Raw genomic sequence first — 23,008 nt, forward strand, 5'->3', positions numbered from 1 at the left:
TTAAAAAAAAAAAAAACGGGAGGCTACATGACTCAGAGACTGGGACATAAAAGGCAATGCAGCTCTCACACTGCTCACTCTGAAACTCACTCTTTTTTCAAAATTTATTTTTATACTGAAGTATAATTGACACACAGTGTCACATTGGTTTCAGGTACACAACATAATGATTCTATAAGTTTATACATTATGCTACGTTCACCGCAAGGTAACTACCATCTACCACCATACAACGCTGTGACCATACCATTGGCTATATTTCCTGTGTCACGCCTTTCATCCCCATGACTTGCTCTTTCCATAGTTGGAAGCCTGTACCTCCCACTCCCCTTCACCCAGTTTGCCCACCCCCCTCGCTTCCCTTCGCTTCCTTCCGGCAACCATCAGTTTGTCCCCTTGGCTCTTGAAGCATTCAGCTACCATGACAGTGAAGTAACTGCCTTGAAGCTACCATGATGTGAAGAAGTCTGAATTAGCCCATGTGGACAGACCTCATGGACAGGCCCTAAGATTACATGGAAAGAAAAAGATGCTGGACTAGCCCCCCGTTGCTTCAGCTGCCCACCATCCCAACTCCAGTCATTGTCTGACTGCAAATGCATAAGAGAAGCTGAGTCAGCAGTGAAGAACCACACCCTATACAAATCCTGACCCACAGGAACTATGAGAGGTAATAGTTGTAGTTTTAATCCACAATGGGAGGGAAACGGTTATAGAGCTAGAGGTACTAATAATGAAAAGCACAAGTTATTACATCTCAACTCGGTTTTATATGGGCAGTATCATTAAAATTACTAAAAATAGGAATAGATATTCTGATCAAACTTCACAAAGAAAAACAAAAAATTTTTAAAGACATTGTCAGTCTTTAGGTGAAATCATTAAACAAAACCAAAAAGAGGTCAGATTATAATTACAACCTCAAGGTATTAAATAAAGGCAGATTAAAAGATACTCAGATTCAGTCACCAAACTACCCAAGTCTCCAACAAGGACCTGAGTCTTGGAGAACCCTGGAGGATATTTCTTGGACAGAGTCAGCTCTTGCACTTTTTCACAACAAACCAATATTCTGGGACCTATTTTCAATGCTGGTCAGGGACACATTTGACTTCTAACTCACCTGGATGTCTGCCAAAGCCCATATCCTGAGGAGAACTTGGAGTTTACCGTTGCCCCAACACCCTCTAGGACACCTTAAATAACTATCCGGAAGCTTTCTCCCTGTGCAGTTTACTGGCTTTTCAGAGTTAGTGAAGTGGTCTAGCTCTTTTTTGATGCTATATGGGGTCTTTTTGAATCAGAGCACAACTAAGAAAACAGAATGCATCAAACTTAAAACATCTGTTCCAAAGCTTTTGTAGTTCATTTCTCTTAGCTGCTCTGTCAATAGGTAAAAATAAATGTGTGTTTGGGGAAGCAAGAGGTGGAGGAAGGAGGCAATTGTCTGCAGTTATATAAATTAACAAGTGCTCACTAAGTGCTTAGTGTGTTCCCTGCCTATGCTAGGAGATTTGGGGACATACAAAAGTATAAACCATGAATCCTATTCCGAAGCAAGTTTTAATGCAGGTGGGGAGACTGATCTAATTGGCAAATATATATATATATATATATATATATATATATATATATATAATAATATACCCAAGCACTAAACTGTGGTATAATACTAGATAGAACCTTGCTTAGGCTTCACAGAAGATATGCACAGCAATAACAACAACAACAACAACAAAACCTAAGACACAGCAAGGATATCATGATAGGAACATAAACGAAATCTGCAATGGCAGATAATGCGTAGGTTTATCCGATTTCATCAGGGATTTGGGGACAGAGTTGGAAGACTAGAAGACCAGAAAATGGGAAGCCCTGAAAAATAATCTTTAAAAGGCTAGATAAAGTCAGTAAAGGCTGTTGAAAAAGATTCAAAATGGAAAAAAAAAAAAATTTGAAATGACCCTTCTATAGAAATTGCATGGTAAAATTTCTTAGTAAATAAAATGAAGAATAAGTATTAGGCTAAAAATAGTATGTTTTTAGAAATATAATGAAGTTTTAATAGCCCTAATATATTTTAGAACACATACAACTTGTTAAGAAAAATAGTAACAGGCAAAATCATGTAGACAGAACTCCTAGAAAAGAACCATACCATGAAAATAATTTAATTTCACTAGTGAAAAAACAAAAGTTTAAAACAACAATGAGAGTTTCCAGCTAAGTAAATCAGTATCAGTTTTGATAAAATTCAATACTGGCAAGTGTGTGAAGAGAAAAGCATACCTCCATACTGATGATTGTAAATATAAATTAATATAAACATTCTGGAAAGCAGTTTGGATGTATGACTGCAATTTAAAATGTCAATCTTAAATGCTTTTTGGTTAGGAAGTTTTAGAGGTCTATCTTAGGTAAGAGTTGTAAATTCAAAGATTGAATTTTGAATCCAGTAAGTGAATTCTGAATAATCTTCAAAGAGTAGTGATTATCAGCTATTATTATGGCACCGATATTTATTTAGCAGCTACCTATGACCTGGGTTCTGTGAAAATGCTTTTACTATACTACTTCTAATATTTAAATACTTCAAGGTCAGCATGATCTCCATCTTCTAAATGGTAAAACTAAATAATGTAAAGTTACAAATCCAAAAACAGTTATAACTAGAATTGAAATCTGCATATGCCTGACTCCAAGGTTTGGCTCTTTCAACTATGTCTTCATACTCAAAGATAATTATGTTTATTTATTATATCAAAGAAATGGAAGAAATCTAAGTGACCAATGATGGAATATCATGCATTATTAAAAGTATATTTTCAAATAAAATTCAGTAACTTGAGATATGCTCAAGATATATTAGACTATTACAGGGCGCCTGGGTGGCTCAGTTGGTTAAGCGACTGCCTTCGGCTCAGGTCATAATCCTGGAGCCCCAGGATCGAGTCCTGCGTCGGGCTCCCTGCTCAGTGGGGAGTCTGCTTCTCCCTCTCCCGCTCTCGTGCTCTCTCTCTCTCTCTCATTGTCTCTCTCAAATAAATAAATAAAATCTTTAAAATATATATATATATATATATTAGACTATTACCAAAAAAATAAGTTAATAAAAACATTTATGCAATATACTTATTATGAATATGCATGTATGTGTAAACCTAGAATAAGTAATGGAAATATAACCGATTTGTTATTTGAGGCCAGCTGAGGTGATGGATAATGAATAGATCCATTTTCTTCTTTTTATTGTCTATATTTCCCAAGTGTTTTACAATGAGCAGGTAGTATTTTTCTATTCAAAAAATCATAATAAAGTTACCTTTTTAAAGAAAGAACAAAGAAACAACTTATCTAAAGTTACAGCAAGAGGAGAAAAGGCATTGAATAGAAATTATATGTTTTTTTTTTTTTTTTAAAGATTTTATTTATTTATTCATGAGAGATAGAGAGAGAGAGGCAGAGGCAGAGGGAGAAGCAGGCTCCCCGCGGAACAAGGAGCCCGATGCGGGACTCGATCCCAGGACCCTGGGATCATGACCTGAGCTGAAGGCAGACGCTTAACCAACTGAGCCACCCAGGCGTCCCAGAAATTATATGTTTTAAGCAGACCTAATTCTTCCCAAAATACCTTGGAAAGATGACTCATAAAATTTCTTCAGAGAAGACTTCACTTTATCCATAACTTGAATGATGGCTTTCTTTTACTTTATTACTTATTGCAGGAGGAAAAAAGCAGAATTTTAAAGAGTTAATAGAATGTTGTACATACTGTATTACATTTTGCAGTGATACTGTGAGTTTGAATACTTCCTCTAATTTCTTAAATAATTCTGAGGACAAATTTATAATTAATGATCACCAAACCATCAATACAAATATAATGTCAAAGAAAATCAAATGATCTTAAAATCTTATTTTAAAATTATTTTTAAATAAGATCCTATTCTACTTCTTTCATAGAATTTTTGTCTAGCACATGAACTATCTTAAGTACAAAACCTACCTATATTAGTTTAAAATTATAGGGTTTTAGAAAAGATTGTGTCCTGGCTTACAATTTTATGGTACCAAGTGCTTTTAATTAGATATTTTATTGCTAATAAAATTTATGTTGGTCTCATTATTAGAATTTACATAAAAAACTATTAGATGCTTTTAAAACTTGAATTTTGTTGGATTAAACTATCCAAAATATTCTGTTAACATTAAATATTTAAAGTAATAAGTCTATTGATAAATAAGCAATAAGAGACCAGAAAACAAAATAGATATAAAGCTGCTGCCTACTGTTGAGGCATCTCTGAATTAAATTATAATAATACCTGCTTATCCATCATGTTTTAATTGTCACGTGAAACTTAACACTGCAGTTAACTGACTTGGGTGATAAAGAGGAGGACTAAATTGTTTTTCCCTAAATTGACAAGTAGAATAATAAACCACCTTGGTAAGATTTAGATTTTAGTAGTGACTAATTCAGTTACATGTTGAGTTAAAACACCAATGTGATCACTCTGGTCTGACCAACTAGACACTCAAATATTTCTTTTCTTACTTAAATCAAATAACCCTTCTAAATAAAACACACCCATTCCTGGAAGGAAACAGTTCTTTTTACTTATCGTATTCCATGGCCCAGTTCTCTCACTTCACAAGTACTCAAACTAAGGCCCAGAGAGGTTTGATGACTTTCCACAATGTTAATCAGTGGATCAGAGACACCAAATAGTTTCTCCAAAACCTGACAACTTGACATATTTCCTCTGACAACTTTTTTAAGTCCCTTGCCTCCCTACCTATGAGATATATCTAGATTCACACACTTATTTAACATACGATTCTAATATGCTATCAGAAACATGACTAGGCCTCCAGAGGGCACCTCTGTTTTATTTAAAGATGAGAAACGTACCATACAGAGCAGGTCACACCTTAGGAAACACCTGGGTTGATGTTCAAATCTGTCTATACTCTCAACATCAGGGCCCCACAATTCAGAAGCTCTTAGAGAACCAACTTGTTCAGCAACCTGACTTGCTGAATTCTAAAATTCTGAATCTCTGCAATTGAATTGGTTCCAATTGTTGAATTGCAAATGGACAGATTTCTGCGACATGTAATGTCAGAAGTACCACCTTGAAATCACTGTTGGGTAATTAAATCACGCCCTCTAGTTCAATATTGAGTAATAGCAAAACCCCTCCAAAATGTTATTTCGTTGGAGTAACTGGGATGTATGAAGCATATGAAGGAAGACTAAGAAGTATTTTTATGAAGGTTTTTCAGCTTTGTGGTTCAAATGGGAAAAAATTACTCTAGCAATTAAACTTCAATGATTCTCAAAAACTATCCAAAACTTCGAAATCTAACTACAGTATTTCATCAAATATAAAACATCATTTACATGATGTGCAACACCATCATGCTATGTAGCACTGAGGAAAAAAAATGCTGTGATTGTCATACAATGACTCTAGGACATATCCCAAATTTGCAATTGTAAAATGTGTTAAGATGGGGTGTCTTTGGATCATTTCATAAGGTATGGTTGATTTCAGTGGGTTTACAAGCTCAAAAACAACAGCAAGACTGTTGAATCTCAGATCTGTACCTCTGAAACAAATAATACATTTTATGTTTAAATAAATAAATAAATAAATAAAAGAAGATAGCAGGAAGGGAAGAATGAAGGGCGGGGAATTGGAGGGGGAGATGAACCATGAGAGACTATGGACTCTGAGAAACAAACTGAGGGTTCTAGAGGGGTGGGGGTGGGGGGAGGGGTTAGCCTGGTGATGGGTATTAAAGAGGGCATGTATTGAATGGAGCACTGGGTGTTATATGCAAACAATGAATCATGGAACACTTCATCTAAAACTAATGATGTAATGTATGGGGATTAACATAAGAATAAAAAAAAAATTTATACTTAAGTAAAAAAAAAAAAAAAACAGCAACAACAAAAAGACAACAACAACAACAACAAACCCACCTGAATTTAAAGAACTATAAAAAATAAAACCACATATATAACAAAAACATAATCCTGGCTTGCAAGCAACTAAAAAGTTAATCTGTAATTATAATTCTTTTTTTTAATTATGATTCTTAAGTAAATTTTGAAACATTTAAAAGTATAATAAATATTTAAAAACTCATGAAGGTATCACACTCTTTTTATATATAAGGAACCACAAAGCAATCAGAACACAGTGACCATGAACTCCTTGGCAGACTTCTAAACTTAAAGACATAATTATTTGACGAAGTCAGAATTTCACTCTATGAATATTTATTGAGCATATATTGGGTGCCAAGCACTGTTATAAGACCTGAAGATACAGAGAGGACAAAGCAGACAAAATTCTCTGCCCAAATGGTGCTTACATTCTGGTGGGCGAAAACAAATAATAAACAAGATTCAAAAGTGAAATATATCAGGGCATCCAGTGGCTCAGTGGGTTAAGCATCTGCCTTCAGCTCAGGTCATGATCTCAGGGTCCTGGGATCCAGCGCCGAGTCAGGCTCCCTGTTCAGCAGATAGTCTGCTTCTCTCTCTGCCCCTCCCCCCACTGATGCGCTTGTGCACTCTTTCCCTCTCTCTCAAATAAATAAATAAAATCTTTAAAAATAAGTGAAATATACATCAGTAGTAAGTGCTGAGGAGAAAACTAAAACAGAAAAGGAAGATTTCTGCTCTGTTGATCCTGTTATTCCAGCAATAACATAGGCTACCAAATGTAAATAGGATGTTTTTAAAAATAATCAGGACTTTGTCAGGCCAAAATAGAAAAAAAAAAAATAGGTTTTATGATGGGCTGTAAGTTTTCTGAGAATATCACCCAATGTTAAAACAAAGGACTTCAGGCTTTGAACAGAATGAACAGTAGCCTGGGAACTGTAGGCTTCTAAACAAGCTTCTCAGCATCAGAGCATAATCAGTCCCAAGAACCACTGGAAGGTCACCAGTGAAGGAGACCTGGGATGTACAGATGAACCATGATTGCCCAGAACAACTGCTGGAAAATCCATGAAGCTACTAACACAGCAAAGCTGGGGAAAATGTGGATCATCAGGGAAATCTGGCCGCAGAAACTAAGGTACAGGGCAGAGACGGATCCCAAAGAATTCAGCAAACACCTACTTCCTTGGGAACATAGAACAAAGGGACAAGAACAGAATGTGCCAGAGGTAAAACTCACTAATCAGGAAAGATGCTCAACTCCCACTGACTTCACACAGGATGGATCCTGCAGCTACCTCAGACACCAGAGGCCCATAGGCTAGGCTGCTTACCTGCCACCTGCCCAACAACAGGAGCCACCTTCAAGTGTTAGCACAAAATTTTAGCATTAAAGCTAAAACTAGAAGAATATGAAGTTATGTTGAGGCTGCCGCTCCTCAAATACTCCCCTATGCTAGCATTTCAGTGTCTAAACAGGCAGTGCAAATTTGCTCGGTAACGTTCTTCTATCCGATAAAGTGGGATATCTAGTTTCTAAATAAATGTATTTTGCCCCAAACTCAATATAGCATTTCCGCCTTTTCATTTTCAAGTGCAACTCATAAAAAAAAAAAAAAGCTTTCTAAAACCTGCTCTTATTCTTTTAAAAAATTAATGACTATGTCCCAGAACTTAGATTATAATGTTCCTCCTCACTGGAGGTGCAGAGATCTTGTCAAGAGAAGTGAGGGAGACGGGAGACAGACGAAGTCACCATTACTAGCAAGGTGTAATCACTTTGGTCTCTAGCTACCTCTGCCTTTCTAAACAAATAAAGCATAATAAACCACACAAATATTACTAAGTAGTGATGTCTGGAGAAATGCCAGGAAAGTCCAAAGATGACAAAAAAAGGTAAAGAAGCAAGATCTCCTTGAATATAAAGTTACAAGCATAGTTTCTACTTGCCTAACTAATGGGAAAATTAATTAAACTACTAAAATTTTATTATCACTACCTTGATGGAGACACTCTTCCCGAAGATAAAGAATATGGTCATTCTACTTGCATTATGTGTGATGGCTCATGTTCTGTAATGAATTTCTGGATCGCAATTATTTTGAGCTCTTACAGTACTACAAGGAGAATTTTGAATGTTCTTACTATTTTAGTAGTTAAAAGAAAATCTCTTTGACATAGATAAAAAAATACTTACAAATGAAAGTTATCTATCTGTTCTATAACGGAAGTTAATAAGAAAATGGAATGCAGTCACAGAAAGTTACTTTCCAGTAAATGTGATTGATATACATAATCTGTAACAATAAGGTTGCATTTATAACAGCCCCTACTTTCTGAATGGCTCTAGCCCTAGGCAGCCTTTTCAGTTTAAATACCATTAATCACTAATCACTGTGCCTAAGAAAGATGTTAAAGGTGTTTATATGTCTACTTAACAGAGTTGAAGAGTGGAGGAAAGGTCTAAGAAGGTTTGGTCTTAGTCAAAAATATCAGAGGAAACTATCCCTTAATTCTATGGTTGTATTTTTCAAGCAACTTACAAAGCTTGAATACATATCAACTTTGGAGCTATTTTGTCACAGATTCCAATCTCCTTCCTACTTATCAATATTATATTATCTTACATACTTGGTTTTTCTGCCTCTCTATGTCACCTCCCAAGATAAAATAACTTTTTATCTAACTAACATTTCTCCAAGGGCCTTCATTCCCTTCACGGAACTTCCAGAATCTGCTCCTTCACTTCCTCACACCTTCTCTTAGGATACAGCTGGTTGTGTTCGTGAAAACTTTCCAATATAAAACCTATCATATAAAATACTTTTCAATGACTGTATATAATATGTATTTAGGCAACAAACTTGAGGTTTTCGACTTTTATGTGTACTTTAAATTAAAGCTAATAAAATGCAAAAAACTTCTAGGGCATGACAATTAAGTCAAACTCTCCTGAGAACATTTATGCCTTATTTACAGAGCCAAGTAAAGGTTCTGGAATTACTCAGTTACTGGAAGATTTTCCATATAGCTCAGTAAAAAGAGTTCATGACTTAAAGAATATCCACTGTATAATGGATTGCTCACTGAAAAAAAATAAAATTGTGACCAATTCAAAACTTTACATTTTTTCTTCACAGCATATTCTTTGTCCATTGAATAGCAGACACATGCCTGTTTTTCTTGTAGCAAAACTCTTACACTATGCTTCTTTCATGAGCACTTACATGTTCTATTTTCCTCTAAAACTGAACTATCATTCATTGTAATTACTCCTGATGCTATTTTTGTTTCTATGCTTGTATTTTTTTATTTTTTTTAATAATTTCTCTGAGAGGTCATTAAATCTATATAGTTAAACACCATTTTAAAATCTAAATATTTATTAGTTGGTTGGGGCGCCTGGGTGGCTCAGTCGTTAAGCGTCTGCCTTCGGCTCAGGTCATGATCCCAGAGTCCTGGGATCGAGCCCCGCATCGGACTCCCTGCTCGGTGGGAAGCCTGCTTCTCCCTCTCCCACTCCCCCTGCTTGTGTTCCGTCTCTCGCTGTATCTCTCTCTGTCAAATAAATAAATAAAATCTTTAAAAAATAAATAAATAAATAAATAAATAAATAAATAAATAAATAAATATTTATTAGTTGGTTGTATGAGAAGAATTCACTTTTACTTAGGTAGGTTGGAAGCTAATTTTGGCTTCAACATGTGTTCCCATGCAATGTATTCCTAGAACAAGAAAAATTACCATGGCTGTAAATGAGAAACAACACTGTACTAGCTATCCAACGAGGTTGTGTTATTGCCACTTAACATGTGGTGAGAAAGATATTCCAACATGGCAGGTATCAACTTTCATCCCATTTCAAATGTCAATATTTAAACTGAGTGAGTCCAAAGCCAAGACTTTGTGTTGAGAGATTCAAAATCTTTTTTCTACAACTGTGTGGCCGTATGTCCATTCTCTCTAAGTATTTGGCTGGCTAATGCTTTCCCTGTGTGCCAGGGAACTTGCTTTCCGATGTTTCTTTGTCTTTTCCAATTCCACAAATGTTCCTTTGTTAGATCACCAGGTTGTTGCTCTAAATACTGTTCAGAGCTGCTCAGTGCCTAAAGATGTGTTTATCATATCAAAACTTCTCTGCAGATATGTAAACGTGAGAACACAAACCCACAATTAAAACTCTTTCAGTCTAAATCAAACTATATTTTCTTTGAAACAAATTCACCAAGAAGAACATTCCTTCAGTGTACCACCAAATAAATTCAGAAGGAAAAAAATCAGTCCCCCCAAATTTGGACAGGTTTAATCAAAGTCACTAATTCTCCCTATTGCCTCCAATTTCTTGCAGCATTTTTAAACTAGGAGAAAATTAGCCTGAAGAAAAAAAACAAAAACAAAAACAAAAACAAAAACAGGGCGCCTGGGTGGCTCAGTTCGTTAAGCGACTGCCTTCGGCTCAGGTCATGATCCTGGAGTCCCGGGATCGAGTCCCGCATCGGGCTCCCTGCTCGGCAGGGAGTCTGCTTCTCCCTCTGACCCTCCCCTCTCTCATGTGCTCTCTCTCATTCTCTCTCTCTCAAATAAATAAATAAAATCTTTAAAAAAAAAACAAAAAAATTGTTACCTCAATTTGAAATGTCTTACATAACCCAGGCCAGAAAATAAATGGATTTGCATGGACTCTCCTGAACACCCAGAGTTTTTCTTTGGCCACACAGAGCTCATCTCAGATTTCTCCAGTGATAAGAAACACCATAAACAGTTAACCTTGGTGGAGAGCCTACTATGTGACAGGCTTTTGACATATGTTAACTCAACCAGTCTTCACAACAACCCTGAGAAAGTAGGCATCACTCCATTTAAAAATAGGAATCTAAAGTCAGATAGGCTTTAATGTGACTAAAGGTATGCAAAACTCTGATTCAAAATCAGATCTGTTTGCAAAAGCAGGTCTATTCTTCTGTTTTGCTCTGTTATCTAATAAGAAATGGATAGAGAGGACTTTAATGGATTCTCCCCCTTGTGTAAGTAAATACAATTTCATTTGAATTACAGTCTCACCAAATAATTGTAAAGCACATTTTCCTCTATTTCTCCTAACTTGAATAACTAAACAGGTGTTTCATTTTCCAATGATCAGTCAATCAACAAGTAGATAGTAAGTGATAGGAGGGACACAGAAATATAACATAAAGTCTTTGCAAGTAAGCAGATAAAGCTAATTGAAGTGACTGATCAACAGAAACACTCTATGCAGTGTTTCAATGAAATGTACAGAATGTCAGAAGGTAAGTAGCTTACATATAGAAAGAATGTGCCTTATTTTGAAAACATTAGCTTGTTTAAGATAAGCAAAATGGATGTCTGGCCAGTCAACTTGCTAAAACATGCTCCTGCTTGGAAACTCTGTCCTGGGAAAATTCTGTATGTTAGTTCCAGTTCGTATGCTGTGGACAGGGACTGTGGAAGGTACAATGAGCAAAGGAGGAGCTGAAGAAAACTTCTGAGAGGAGCTGGAAGTTAGCGTGGTCTTCAGCGAAATCTAGCATTAGGGAAGTCAGAGGCAAGGGTACCCTAATTAGCAAATATGTATCTAAGTGAGAACCAAGGGCTAGAATAAGCCTGAAATTTTCAAATATACTGATATAGCGGGAAGAACACTAGGACAAAAACCTCTCATTTCAAAGAAAACCAAGTCCCAGAGTAGTTCCACATGGTTTGCCAGTCCCACAGCTACAGCCAGGGCCTGATGAAAAACACTGCTCACCCACCATGACCGCCATGCTATTTCCACTCAGACAGTGGTTTCCCACCCATTGTCTAGCGGTGAGGAGACGCCCAGGGATTCTGGGAAGTTACTTCAGGAGCCCAGTGGGGAGCGAAAGGAAGGGTATTCAAACATGGCAGTTCTGCTTTTAGCTCTTTTATATATTGGACTTCTGATAAGATTTATTTGAAGAAAAGAGGCTTTCTGTGTTAAAAAAAATCACTCTTCAAGGCTTCATTAGCGATTAGTTGTTGAGTTCTGTGCTACATGACACAGACACAAACATAAAAGGAAAAAAAAGGCCTTTGCCCTCAACACATTAATTTACTCATTCAACAATCATGCACTGAGTGTATGTTGTATGCCAGGTACTTAGCTATACACGGAGAAATTCTATGGGAAGCAAAACGCTGCAAGGCTGGCCTGGGCTCAGGTGGTGGTGAACTAGGACATTAATCAAATAACACAAATGACTACAGAACACAACTATGATAACTGGCATGAGAGAAAGTTGTAAGATGCAAGGAGAACGTATGACCAGGAAACCTCAGTCTAGGGACTCACTGTCTAGTAGAGGTGACGGTGTGAACCAAGAACTACTGCAAATATAAGTGGTCAATAATAAGTATGCACAAGGCTGGTAGCGCCTGGGTGGCTCAGTCAGGTAAGCGTCTGCCTTTGGCTCTAGTCGTGATCCCAGGGTCCCGGGATCGAGCCCCTGGTCAGGCCCCCTGCTCAGCAGGGAGCCTGCTTCTCCCTCTCCTGCTCCCCCTGCTTGTGTGTGTGCGCACTCTCTCTGTCAAATAAATAAATAAAATCTTAAAAAAAAATAAGTATGCACAAGGCTCGATGGTACCATAGCAGAGGCAGTGATGAACTCAGCGGGAGAGGGCAGGGACACCTCACAATGAAGGTGCCGTTCATGCTTCATCTAGGAAGCGTGAATAAGGACACAGTATGACAGGAAAAGGGGAGGAAAGAAGAACACTTCACACAGAGACACTGTTTGTGCAAAAGGAACCAAAACTGGGAAGAAATTCAAAAATGGCAAGCTCTCAAAGATAACATAAAAGGTGGCTGTCTCAAAGAAGAAAAGGAGTTACACGTATATGCAGGCGCCAAAGCAGACGAGGCCCTGGTTCACCTGCTACAAACTGCACAGCCTGCCACAGAGGTGATGTGGAGTCAAGGGACGTTGTGATCAGGAGTGTGACGTGATCAGAACTACATTCCAGAAAACTCACCCAGAAAGCAGTGGGGAAGAAATACCAGAATAGTGAGGACTAGTGGCAAAAAGACCAGTCAGAAGGCTGCTATTTTACAAGCGAAAGACAGCTAGAACTGTGGATTTGTCTTCGGTTTCCTGGCACATGTTGGCATCTAAAAAGTTATGTGAGGGGCGCCTGGGTGGTTCAGTTGGTTAAGCCACTGCCTTCGGCTCAGGTCATGATCCTGGAGTCCCGGGATCGAGTCCCGCATCGGGCTCCCTGCTCAGCAGGGAGTCTGCTCCTCCCTCTGACCCTCCTCCCTCTCATGCTCTGTCTCTCATTCTCTCTCTCTCAAATAAATAAATTAAAAAAAAAAGAAAAAAAATAAATAAATAAAAAGTTATGTGAAGTGAATTAATAAATAAATAGGAAGTGGGTGCCTGGGTGGCTCAGTTGGTTAAGCGACTGCCTTCGGCTCAGGTCATGATCCTGGAGTCCCGGGATCGAGTCCCGCGTCGGGCTCCCTGCTCAGCAGGGAGTCTGCTTCTCCCTCTGACCCTCCCCCCTCTCATGTGCTCTCTCATTCTCTCTCTCTCAAATAAATAAATAAAATCTTTAAAAAAATAAATAAATAAAAATAAAAATAAATAAATAAATAGGAAGTAACAGCATGCTAGTGTAGGGCAAGGATATAAAGAATCATAAAAGACCCACAAAAATATTATAAGCTGATGTTATAGGAAATAGGAAGTCACTGCAAGTTTTTGATCGGAGGAGTGACATAATGTGAACTATGTTTAAGAAAGCTTAATTACCACGCTACAGTGTATCTGATAGAATGGTTAGGTGATAACCTTACAAATGATTTAAGGAAGCTTGCAATAAGACAGCTAAAGTAGTTCAGGTACGAGGTGAAAATGTATAGCCCAGTAAAGGACCCACAAGGATACAGTAAAAAAGAAAAAAGAAAAGAGACACTCCCCAAGGAAAACAAATGCAGCCAACTGATTAATAGACTAGATAAGAGATCGGCAGTTTTTTTTCTGTAAAGGGTTGGATCATGACTATTTTAGGCTTTGTGGTCCACATGGTGGCTAAGAGGGCTCCTCAGCTCTGTCACTGAGGCGGGAGAACAGCCGCGGCCCATCATAAACGCTATGTAAGTAAATGGGTGTGTCTGTGTTCCAACAAAACTTTACTTACGTGACAGGTAGTGGGCTCAATTTGGCCTACAGACCATAGTTTACTGACTCGGGGAGACAGCTGGGGAGAGTGTATCAGTCATGAGCATGTTCAGCCAGGAGTGACGGAAAACCTAAAATAACAGTAGCTTAAACAAGACAGAAGTTTATTTCTCAGGGCGCCTGGGTGGCTCAGTTGGTTAAGCATCTGCCTTCGGCTCAGGTCATGATCCCAGAGTCCTGGGATTGAGCCCTCCATCGGACTCCCTGCTCCACGAGGAATCTGCTTCTCCCTCTGCTGCTCCCCCTGCTTGTGCTCTCTCTCTCTGACAAATAAATAAATAAAATCTTAAAAAAAAAAAAAATTGTTAAAAAAGAAGAAGTTTATTTCTCTCACGTACGCAAGATCTCCAGTAACAGGTTTGGTATGGCAACTTCACAATTGTAAAAGACCCAGTCACCTTCTATACCTTTTTTTTTTTTTCCACCAACCTCCACATGTGACTGCTAGCTCTTGATTTAAGATACCTGCTAGAGTTCCAGCCACCAAATGACCATTCTAGCAAGCAGGGAAGAGGAGTAAAGGAGGGCATGCCCCTTCACTTCCAAGACAATTCTGTAATTCACAAACCTTTCCTACTTGGCTAGCTCTGCACAATCATAAAAAAGCCAGAAGAGATCACACTTGTTTCAAAGTGAATGGCTAAGTATCTTAAGTCCTTTTCATTCATTCTCCCTAAACCAGAAAATATTTTTTGTTCACCTCTTGATTGTTGGCCTATATAAAATTTCTTACTGGCTGAAAGTTACTCAATAAACTCTTTTCCTTCTGTCTGAAGTAATAAAACCATACAACACTATAAACATTTTCCATGTTTAACTCCAAGATACTTGGTTTTCTGGATAGAAACAGTAGAGCTTTGTTTTTAAAATTAAAGCAGACCCTTAGACCTAATTTGCCTTAGAATGCCAAATAGTTTTCTCTTGTTATGTTCTAACATTAGAACCTACTCACCTATTCCAAAACACATGCATCTATAAGAGTCTGACCCCACTTAACTCTGTTTGTCCCTGAAAATAGTTCATTGACATAAAGAGTAGGAAAAACAATGTTGAAAGATAAAGATCTCTTAAAGAGTCTAATAGACAGGAGATTTATGCTATAGAAATTATGTTTAAGGTAAGCAAGAGTCTTAATAATACACCTATAACAAGGAGATATTTCACTTAGAACTGGTAATATAGATATAATATTTCCTTTTATTTAGATATAATTTAACTTTCCTTAAAAGATGATTTATGACTCAAACTGCCATCATAGAACAAAAAAATTCATTAAGTGTCTAGTCCTTCATATTAGCAAAAAGAGATAAAAATTCAGCATCCCAGACAATTCTAAGAAGTTCAGAGGGGTTGGTCCTTAGGATCACGCAGTAAATCAACATGACACTCAATTTAAACAATAATTCAAAAGCTGCTAAACTTCTACTTCAACACTGAAAACATGCAGAAAATTCAGTTAACACTTAAGTATTTGAAAATTAATTTTTACATTATCTGTTATATTGACCTTTTTATTTTTTACTCTTCTTTTTTTTTTTTTTTACAGAGAGAGAGAACGTGCATGCACACAGGGGCGAACAGAAGGAGGGGCAGAGGGAGGGAGAGAATCTCAAGCAGACTCCACACGTGGAGGGCAGAGCCTGATGTGGGGCTCCATCTTGTGACCCCTGTAATCATGACCTGAGCCGAAATCAAGAGATGGATGCTTAGCTGACTGAGCCACCCAGGCGCCCCTATTTTTTACTCTTAAGGGGATTTCAAAAACAATAAATAATGTACAAAACTTTCCAAGTTGCAAATAAAGTCATACTCTTCTACCCTAAATTTTATTTCAGATATATCTCAACTCACATAATACTTTTACTACCTGACATTTTAATCAAAGATCAAAAACTTCACTAGCCAAAGCATTTCCAAAGCTCTGTGAAGTAAATTAACTTTATGAAATGGAACCCAACTACGTATTTTGTAATGAAATTTTATATTACATTTCAAGAAAGAATGCTATCCTTATAAAGACAGCCAATGTGGCTCAGACAATAATAATGGTAAAAATATTTAAAAGAAATGTGAGAAGTAAGAAATATTTTAATAATCCAAAGCAATATTCAACTTTCGGGAGTTTCTGTAAAATGCTTATTGACTCTCTCAGGAATTACCATGAGTCCAATGTGATTGTCCTGAGGAGGGTCCTAGTATGTCACAATGTTCTCACAGGGACTGGGGGTGGGGGAGCACTTGAACACATTGTTTCAGGATGCTCCCCATGCCTTATGAGAAGGCTAACTGCCTAACCACTATCATGGACTGCTAACAAGATCATTTCAAATGCTTTGTAAAGGTATTTATTTTAAGTACATGTGAATATGTGAATATATGTTTACTTTTCACATTAAAAATATACAGAAATTTGCACAGTAAAAAAAATGTTTATGACCATCCTAGGTTTTTTTCATGTCACCTCCAGTTCAATAATATTTAGTATGAGTTAAAAAAAAAATCACAGTCTGGTTTTCAAGCAACTCTAAAATCTGCTCTCTCCTTATCTTATCGGCACTTAACCTCTCATGACTTCCAAATGTGAAGCTCTTTTCCTGCCAAATCAGCTTTCTCACATTTTTCCAACCATACCATGCTCATTCCAAACTCAATATTTGGAACGTTATTTATAACATCTGACCCTTTGCTGAAAATCATACTACCATCCTCACCGTCTAGTTAAAACTCTAATGTTCTCATGTGACCTATCCTAACCATGAGAACCTGAGCCAAGTCCTCTTACTTTACTACACTAACACTGCTCATTTGGACACCAGACACCACCTGAGAATCCTTACGTAAGCAATAAACATTTCTGAGTAACAATTAACATGTGGACCTGTTGTTACGGTGTGAATTGCATTCCCCCACAAACGAATAGGTCAAAGCCCTAAGTACCTCAGAATGTAACTACATTTGGAGACAGGGCCTTCAATGAGGTAACTAAGTTCAAAGAAGGCTCTCAGGGTGGCCCCTAATCCAATGACTACTGTTCTTACATGGAGAGGTTAGCACACAGACAGAGACTTCAAGGATGCCTGCCCACAAAGGGATGACCACGTGAAGAAGGAGCAGAGGGTGGCCATCTGTGAGGCTTCACATAAACACCTCCCAGCCAGCACCTTGATCTTGGATTTTGGGCTCTAAAACGGTGAGAAAATCAATTCCTGTTTTTAAGCCATACCGTGTTATGTTGTTACGGCGGCCCTAGCAAACTAATATATCTGCCATATGCCCAGACAGGGTGCAAAGTATCTTCCTTATATTAATAATTTAATCATCAGCACAGCTTTAAAAAATGAAGTAATTTGCTCAAAGTCTCAAAGTAGAACCTAGCACAAACTTGAGCCCAGGCCTACTTTCCTCTAAGGCTCGTGATATTAAACACCATGTTTTACTGACCATGTGTGAATGATCCAAAGATAACATTATTACTACCCTACTACTTTTTCAGTAGAATGCTGATGGATAATGAACTGATGGACTGAGAAGTCAAAAGCTTCTTTTTTTTTCTTGTCTTTTTCCTTTACTTTCATACATATTTTAAGAACACATGTAGTAGTCAGGTTCCATAATTAATAATGGCGTATTTAAAAGGGTTGTTTTCAGAAATGCTCAAAGAATGGATTCTGGCACACACGTTTATCTTGGCTCCATCCACGATATACTTCTTACTTCATATTAAATGTGAGTGATAACCCACAGTAGCCAGGACCCAATATTCAATGAAGCAAAAACCTGCCTTTTTTTCCTTTACATTTTAACATACTTGAAAAAAACGCATCTTACAATAGTAACACTTTAACATCACTACAGGTATGTTTTCACACTTGTATCTCTGAAATTAGAACACATCTTTTATCTTAGAGTTGATGACATTAATTCACCAACTGAAGTTATATCGTATCTCCTAGACTTAAGTAAAAAATGATCACAAGATCATCATCATGAAGCATCTCTGGGATGAGCTAAAAATATAGGAAAAGTAGGCCAAAGAGAAACATTTCTCATATCAAGTTTCAGTGCAGACAATGGGGGGTGGGGAGAGCAAATGAAATAGCAAGCCTAGCAGGGCAGGTAGTAGAGCTCATTTCAAACATCCTACAGTCTTGTAAGAAAAAAGACAAAAAGGAAGAGCCAGAAGAATTCCTAAATGCATTCTCCCACACACACACTGCAAAAAGGAAAGAAAAAAAAAAAAAAAAAACACCCAATGGAGGCAGACTCCATGTGCACAGTGTGTCCATAAAGTGGAAACCAGTCTCACACTTTATAATCACACCTCATATACCGCCATGGAAGGCAGGCCTCCTAAGTGAGGCATCGAGTTTCACAGCCATGCTCAAACACAGGATTGTTAACACTAATCCACAGCAAGATCTGTGAACGAGAAGAAAGAAAGATAGGTAAATACCCACATGAAATATGACCCCAATTAGAAGACTCAACAACACTTGCCCTACTGATTGTTTATCTGTTATTTTGGCAAATGAATAAACCAATAGTAATCACGGAATGCTGTGTGCATCAACACAGTAATCCACAATTTGTAAGACTTTTTGTCACAATCAAGTCTGTTCATCTTTAGCTATCTCTTAAATAATTTCTATTTCTATTAGACACCAAATGATTTTCTGTGATGTCACAAGGAATACGGCCTATATCCCTTAGAAAAAGAAGTAGGTACAAACAAATCAAATTGAAAGAGAGTCCCTTTGATGAATGAAAAAAATGATAGATTAATTTTTTTCCTTTTAAACACAATTTTTTTTCCTTTAAACAACACACACACACAAAAAAATTAAAGTCTATTTCCATCAAAGGGTTGCCAAAAAACAACTGATGAGATTTGCCAATGATCTACCATTTATGTTATAAAGTTTGACAAGACCACAGTAAGTCTATCAAAGTTGCTAAAACACAAATTCTAGTCTGTTACTGGCATCCAAGTAGCTAGAAATTAAATCCAGAACTCTACCTCCATAAATATTTTGCAAACTCAATACTCTGCTCTTTTTCTCACTGGAGATGATGATCTTCACCAGTTGTTTTTAATCAGACAAATAAGAAACCATTAAAATCTGATGTCTCAAACTAAATTACAGAAGTAGCTATAAAACTATAAAATAAGGCACCCCACATTCCAAAACATAAAAGCCTTTTATCTGTTTGTGTTGTTGTTGATAATTATGTCTTTATGGGGAGGGGCTACATAAAAGTGACTTTTATTTAAAAAGAAAGATTATAAGGCAAGATTAAAGAAAATATGACGGAACGTAATTGCAAAATATTGGATCTCAAGGAATGTAAAGGCTTTCATTTATTGTGAAATAATGTAAAAAAGTTGTAATCATGATCACAATTAAACAAAATCTATTGGCAACATCAAATTCCTTACTTTTAACATGGGGATAATAGTATCTCCCGCCTTACAGACTTACTGTAAGAATTAAATGTGTTAACACACGTAAAGCGGTAAGAGCAATGCCCAGCAAGCGGGCTGTGTTAGTGCTTGCTCTTGGGATTAATGTTAGTATTAGCTCTTAGTATTAACATAAGTATTAATATTACAAGCATTATCTGGGGGCCCAGTCCAGCTTTATGTACTCACAGACAACTCTGCTGACGCTGCACCCCATGGAAAGCCTCTTCTCCCTAACCTAGCTCTTACAGACATGGCTCTCTTCTCAACTCCTGCTGCCTTCTGTTAGTCTGACCTTCCCTCCTAGAATTTAATTACATTTTCAACCGTTTACTGTTGTGTATGTTAATCTTCTATAATCAAAGACGAGACCATGAGTACACCAATTCTGCTGTCTGGTTCTCAAGCCTCAAGCTCTGAGGAGAGCAACTAACTTCCCAGAAGAGGACAGACAGTGGAAGATCTTCACTGACACCAGTCACAGGCAAGGCAGAAAAACTGAGAACACCTGAAAGGTACAGGTCAGGGTCTTGGTCCTCAGGTATCTTCCGCTTAGACCGGAAAGAGAAATATGCACACTATAAAGTAGCATAAGTTCCAAGCTAAATCACATACCTAATATAATTCCTTCTGTAGGAAATTCTAAAGAAGGAAAAGTAAGGATAAAGGAGGTTAGGAGAGGCCTAATGGAGAAAGGCCACAAGTGTGAAGAATAAGCCTTGCATGATGATTGAAAACTACCAAAGAACATCAACATCATAGTAAATAACTTTTAGACAAAAAGAAAAATTGTTAACATATGCTGGGTGTTCAGTATATGCTGGGAACTATTCTAAGTGCTTTATAAATATTGACACGTTTGATCTTCAAAATATCCCTAGGAGGCCAACACTGTTGTTTCTATTTTAAAGATAAGGAAAGTGAAGCTTGGTAAAATTTAAGTGATTTGCTCAAGATCATACAGCTAAGAAGTGGAAGGGCTGAGTTATAATTCCAGGAACTTGGGCTCTCTTTATCACTGTTAAACTACGCTCTCTATGAGATCATATAATTCTCATAACAATCCTGCAAAGGAAGACATACACACATTCCACATATTGTAACCTATGTGAACAGGGTTCCTGGAGTTGTGCAGTGCGTAGTCTGAGCAGTCATACTTGGCAGCCATATAAGCTGCATTATATAGGTAGAAAGTTTAGTAACTGAGCCCAAACTACACAGTCTGTATAGTCAAAATATGAAATACAGTCTCTTTTCACTTAGACATGGAATCAGCAAAGGCAAGATATGTAATAAGCAAGATTTGTTCTGAAATCCAAGGAGTAAACCAGTTTGATTTGATAAGAGAAAGGATGAAGGCACTTAGTTCATCTTAGTTCATTTCCCAACTAATTTCCATGCTCTGGAGGGGGAGAAAAAGCCATTGGATGTTCCTGACAAGCAGAGCATATAAAACTCTATTTCAAAGAGCTGAGCCTACCAACAGTATATTACAAGGAAAAAGGAACCTCTTCTCCAGGAAAGAAAAATTAAAGAAGTAGCAAAGAGAACATGGAAGGCTCAACATCAGAGAGGTGGCAGGAATGGATGGGGTCTAAACCACATGCAGAAGTGCCTAAAATAGAATTGTCAAGGAACGAAATTCATTAATGGATATAAAAATATTCTACAGACCACGCCTCCAGCCCGCAGCCGTGTCTCTCCGTGTCGCCTGCTTTGGACCTCCGTCCTCGACGCGACTCGAAATGGACCCCAACTGCTCTTGCTCCACCGGTGGCTCCTGCACGTGCGCCGGCTCCTGCAAATGCAAGGAGTGCAAATGCACCTCCTGCAAGAAGAGCTGCTGCTCCTGCTGTCCCGCGGGCTGTGCCAAGTGTGCCCAGGGCTGCATCTGCAAAGGCTCATCGGACAAGTGCAGTTGCTGTGCCTGATGCGGGGGAGCCTGAGCCCGATGTAAATACAGCCACGTGTACACACCTGCAGTTTTAAAGCATTTTTCGTACTACCTGACCCGTTTGCTACATTCCTGTTTCTATGAAGTACATGAGTTATAATAAAAATTGTTGAATTTAAAAAAATAAAAATATTCTACAAACGAAAATCTCTTACAAATGCAAAATGTTACAGCCTATAATTGTGGGGAAGCAAAGAATGTTGAATAAAGGGTGGGATAAGAATGCAGTATAGTTTTCTAGGTCACTTGGAATCCATTTTAAACAATGTGGTTTCACTTTTGCATTTGTAATATTGTAAATTCCCTGAATAACATTTAGAAAAATATGAAAACAATGAATTAAGTAAATGAAGTAAAATGCAATTGACTGTATTAATCACTGTTATATTTGTGCTATTTAAATCCCTCCTAAATGACTAGGAAAAAAAGAATCAAGTTGTCCTTCAGTAGGTAGATAGATAAACTGTGATACATCCAGACAATGGAATATTACTCACTGCTAAAAAAGGAAAAGAACTCTTAAGCCATGAAAAGACATGGAGAAAACTTAAGTGCCTATTAAGTGAAAGAAACTAATTTGAAAAAGTTTAAGACTACATGATTTCAAGTCTGTGATATACCAGAAAAGACAAAACTATGGAGACGGTAAAAAAGATTAGTGATTTTCAGATACTGGGGAGCGATGACAGTGGAGAGGGAGGGATAAATAGGCAGAGCACAGAGGATTTTTAGGGCCGTGAAAATACTCAGTATGATACCATAATGATGGGTACATGTCATTATGCATTTGTCCCAAACCCATAGAAGTACAACACCTAGAGTAAACTGTAATGTGAACTATGGACTTTGATGATTATAATGTGTCAATGTAGATTCATCAGTTGTAACAAATGTACCACTCTGTTGGTGGTGTTGATAATGGGGGTGCTATGCATGTGTGGGAGCAGGTATATAAGGGAAATCTCTGTACTTTTCCTTCAATTTCACTGTGAACCTAAAACTGCTCTTAAAAAATAAAGTCGTGGGGCGCCTGGGTGGCTCAGTCGCTAAGCGTCTGCCTTCAGCTCAGGGTCATGATCCCAGGGTCCTGGGATCGAGCCCCGCATCGGGCTCCCTGCTCCGTGGGAAGCCTGCTTCTCCCTCTCCCACTCCCCCTGCTGTTCCCTCTCTTGCTGTGTCTCTCTCTGTCAAATAAATAAATAAACTCTTAAAAAAATAAAATAAAATAAAGTTATAATAAAAATAAATAAAACCTACAAGAACTTTTTGGCTTCGCTAAATATGCACGTGTGATATATTTGCTCACTCATGCTCCTCTATATAGGCTGGAAAGCTTGGGGGAAAAGTAACATTTATTAAGTATCATATGATCTCACTGATATGAGGAATTCTTAATCGCAGGAAACAAA

General features: G+C 37.6%; 2 protein-coding genes across 2 annotated transcripts in view; one reads left to right on the top strand and one right to left on the bottom strand.

Annotated features, from left to right (window-relative positions):
* Nucleotides 1-23,008, bottom strand: part of BMPR1B (bone morphogenetic protein receptor type 1B) — a 387,076-nt gene that overhangs the window by 178,425 nt on the left and 185,643 nt on the right. The window lies entirely within an intron of this gene.
* LOC102749359 (metallothionein-1) lies at nucleotides 21,299-21,729 on the top strand. The gene has a single exon (XM_081813072.1). It carries the CDS (start codon nucleotides 21,391-21,393, stop codon nucleotides 21,574-21,576), a length of 186 nt encoding a protein of 61 aa, XP_081669198.1. The 5' UTR covers nucleotides 21,299-21,390; the 3' UTR covers nucleotides 21,577-21,729.

Source organism: Leptonychotes weddellii, chromosome 2, assembly GCF_054177405.1.
Source record: "Leptonychotes weddellii isolate Sample4059 chromosome 2, ASM5417740v2, whole genome shotgun sequence".
Taxonomy (NCBI): Eukaryota; Metazoa; Chordata; class Mammalia; order Carnivora; family Phocidae; genus Leptonychotes; species Leptonychotes weddellii.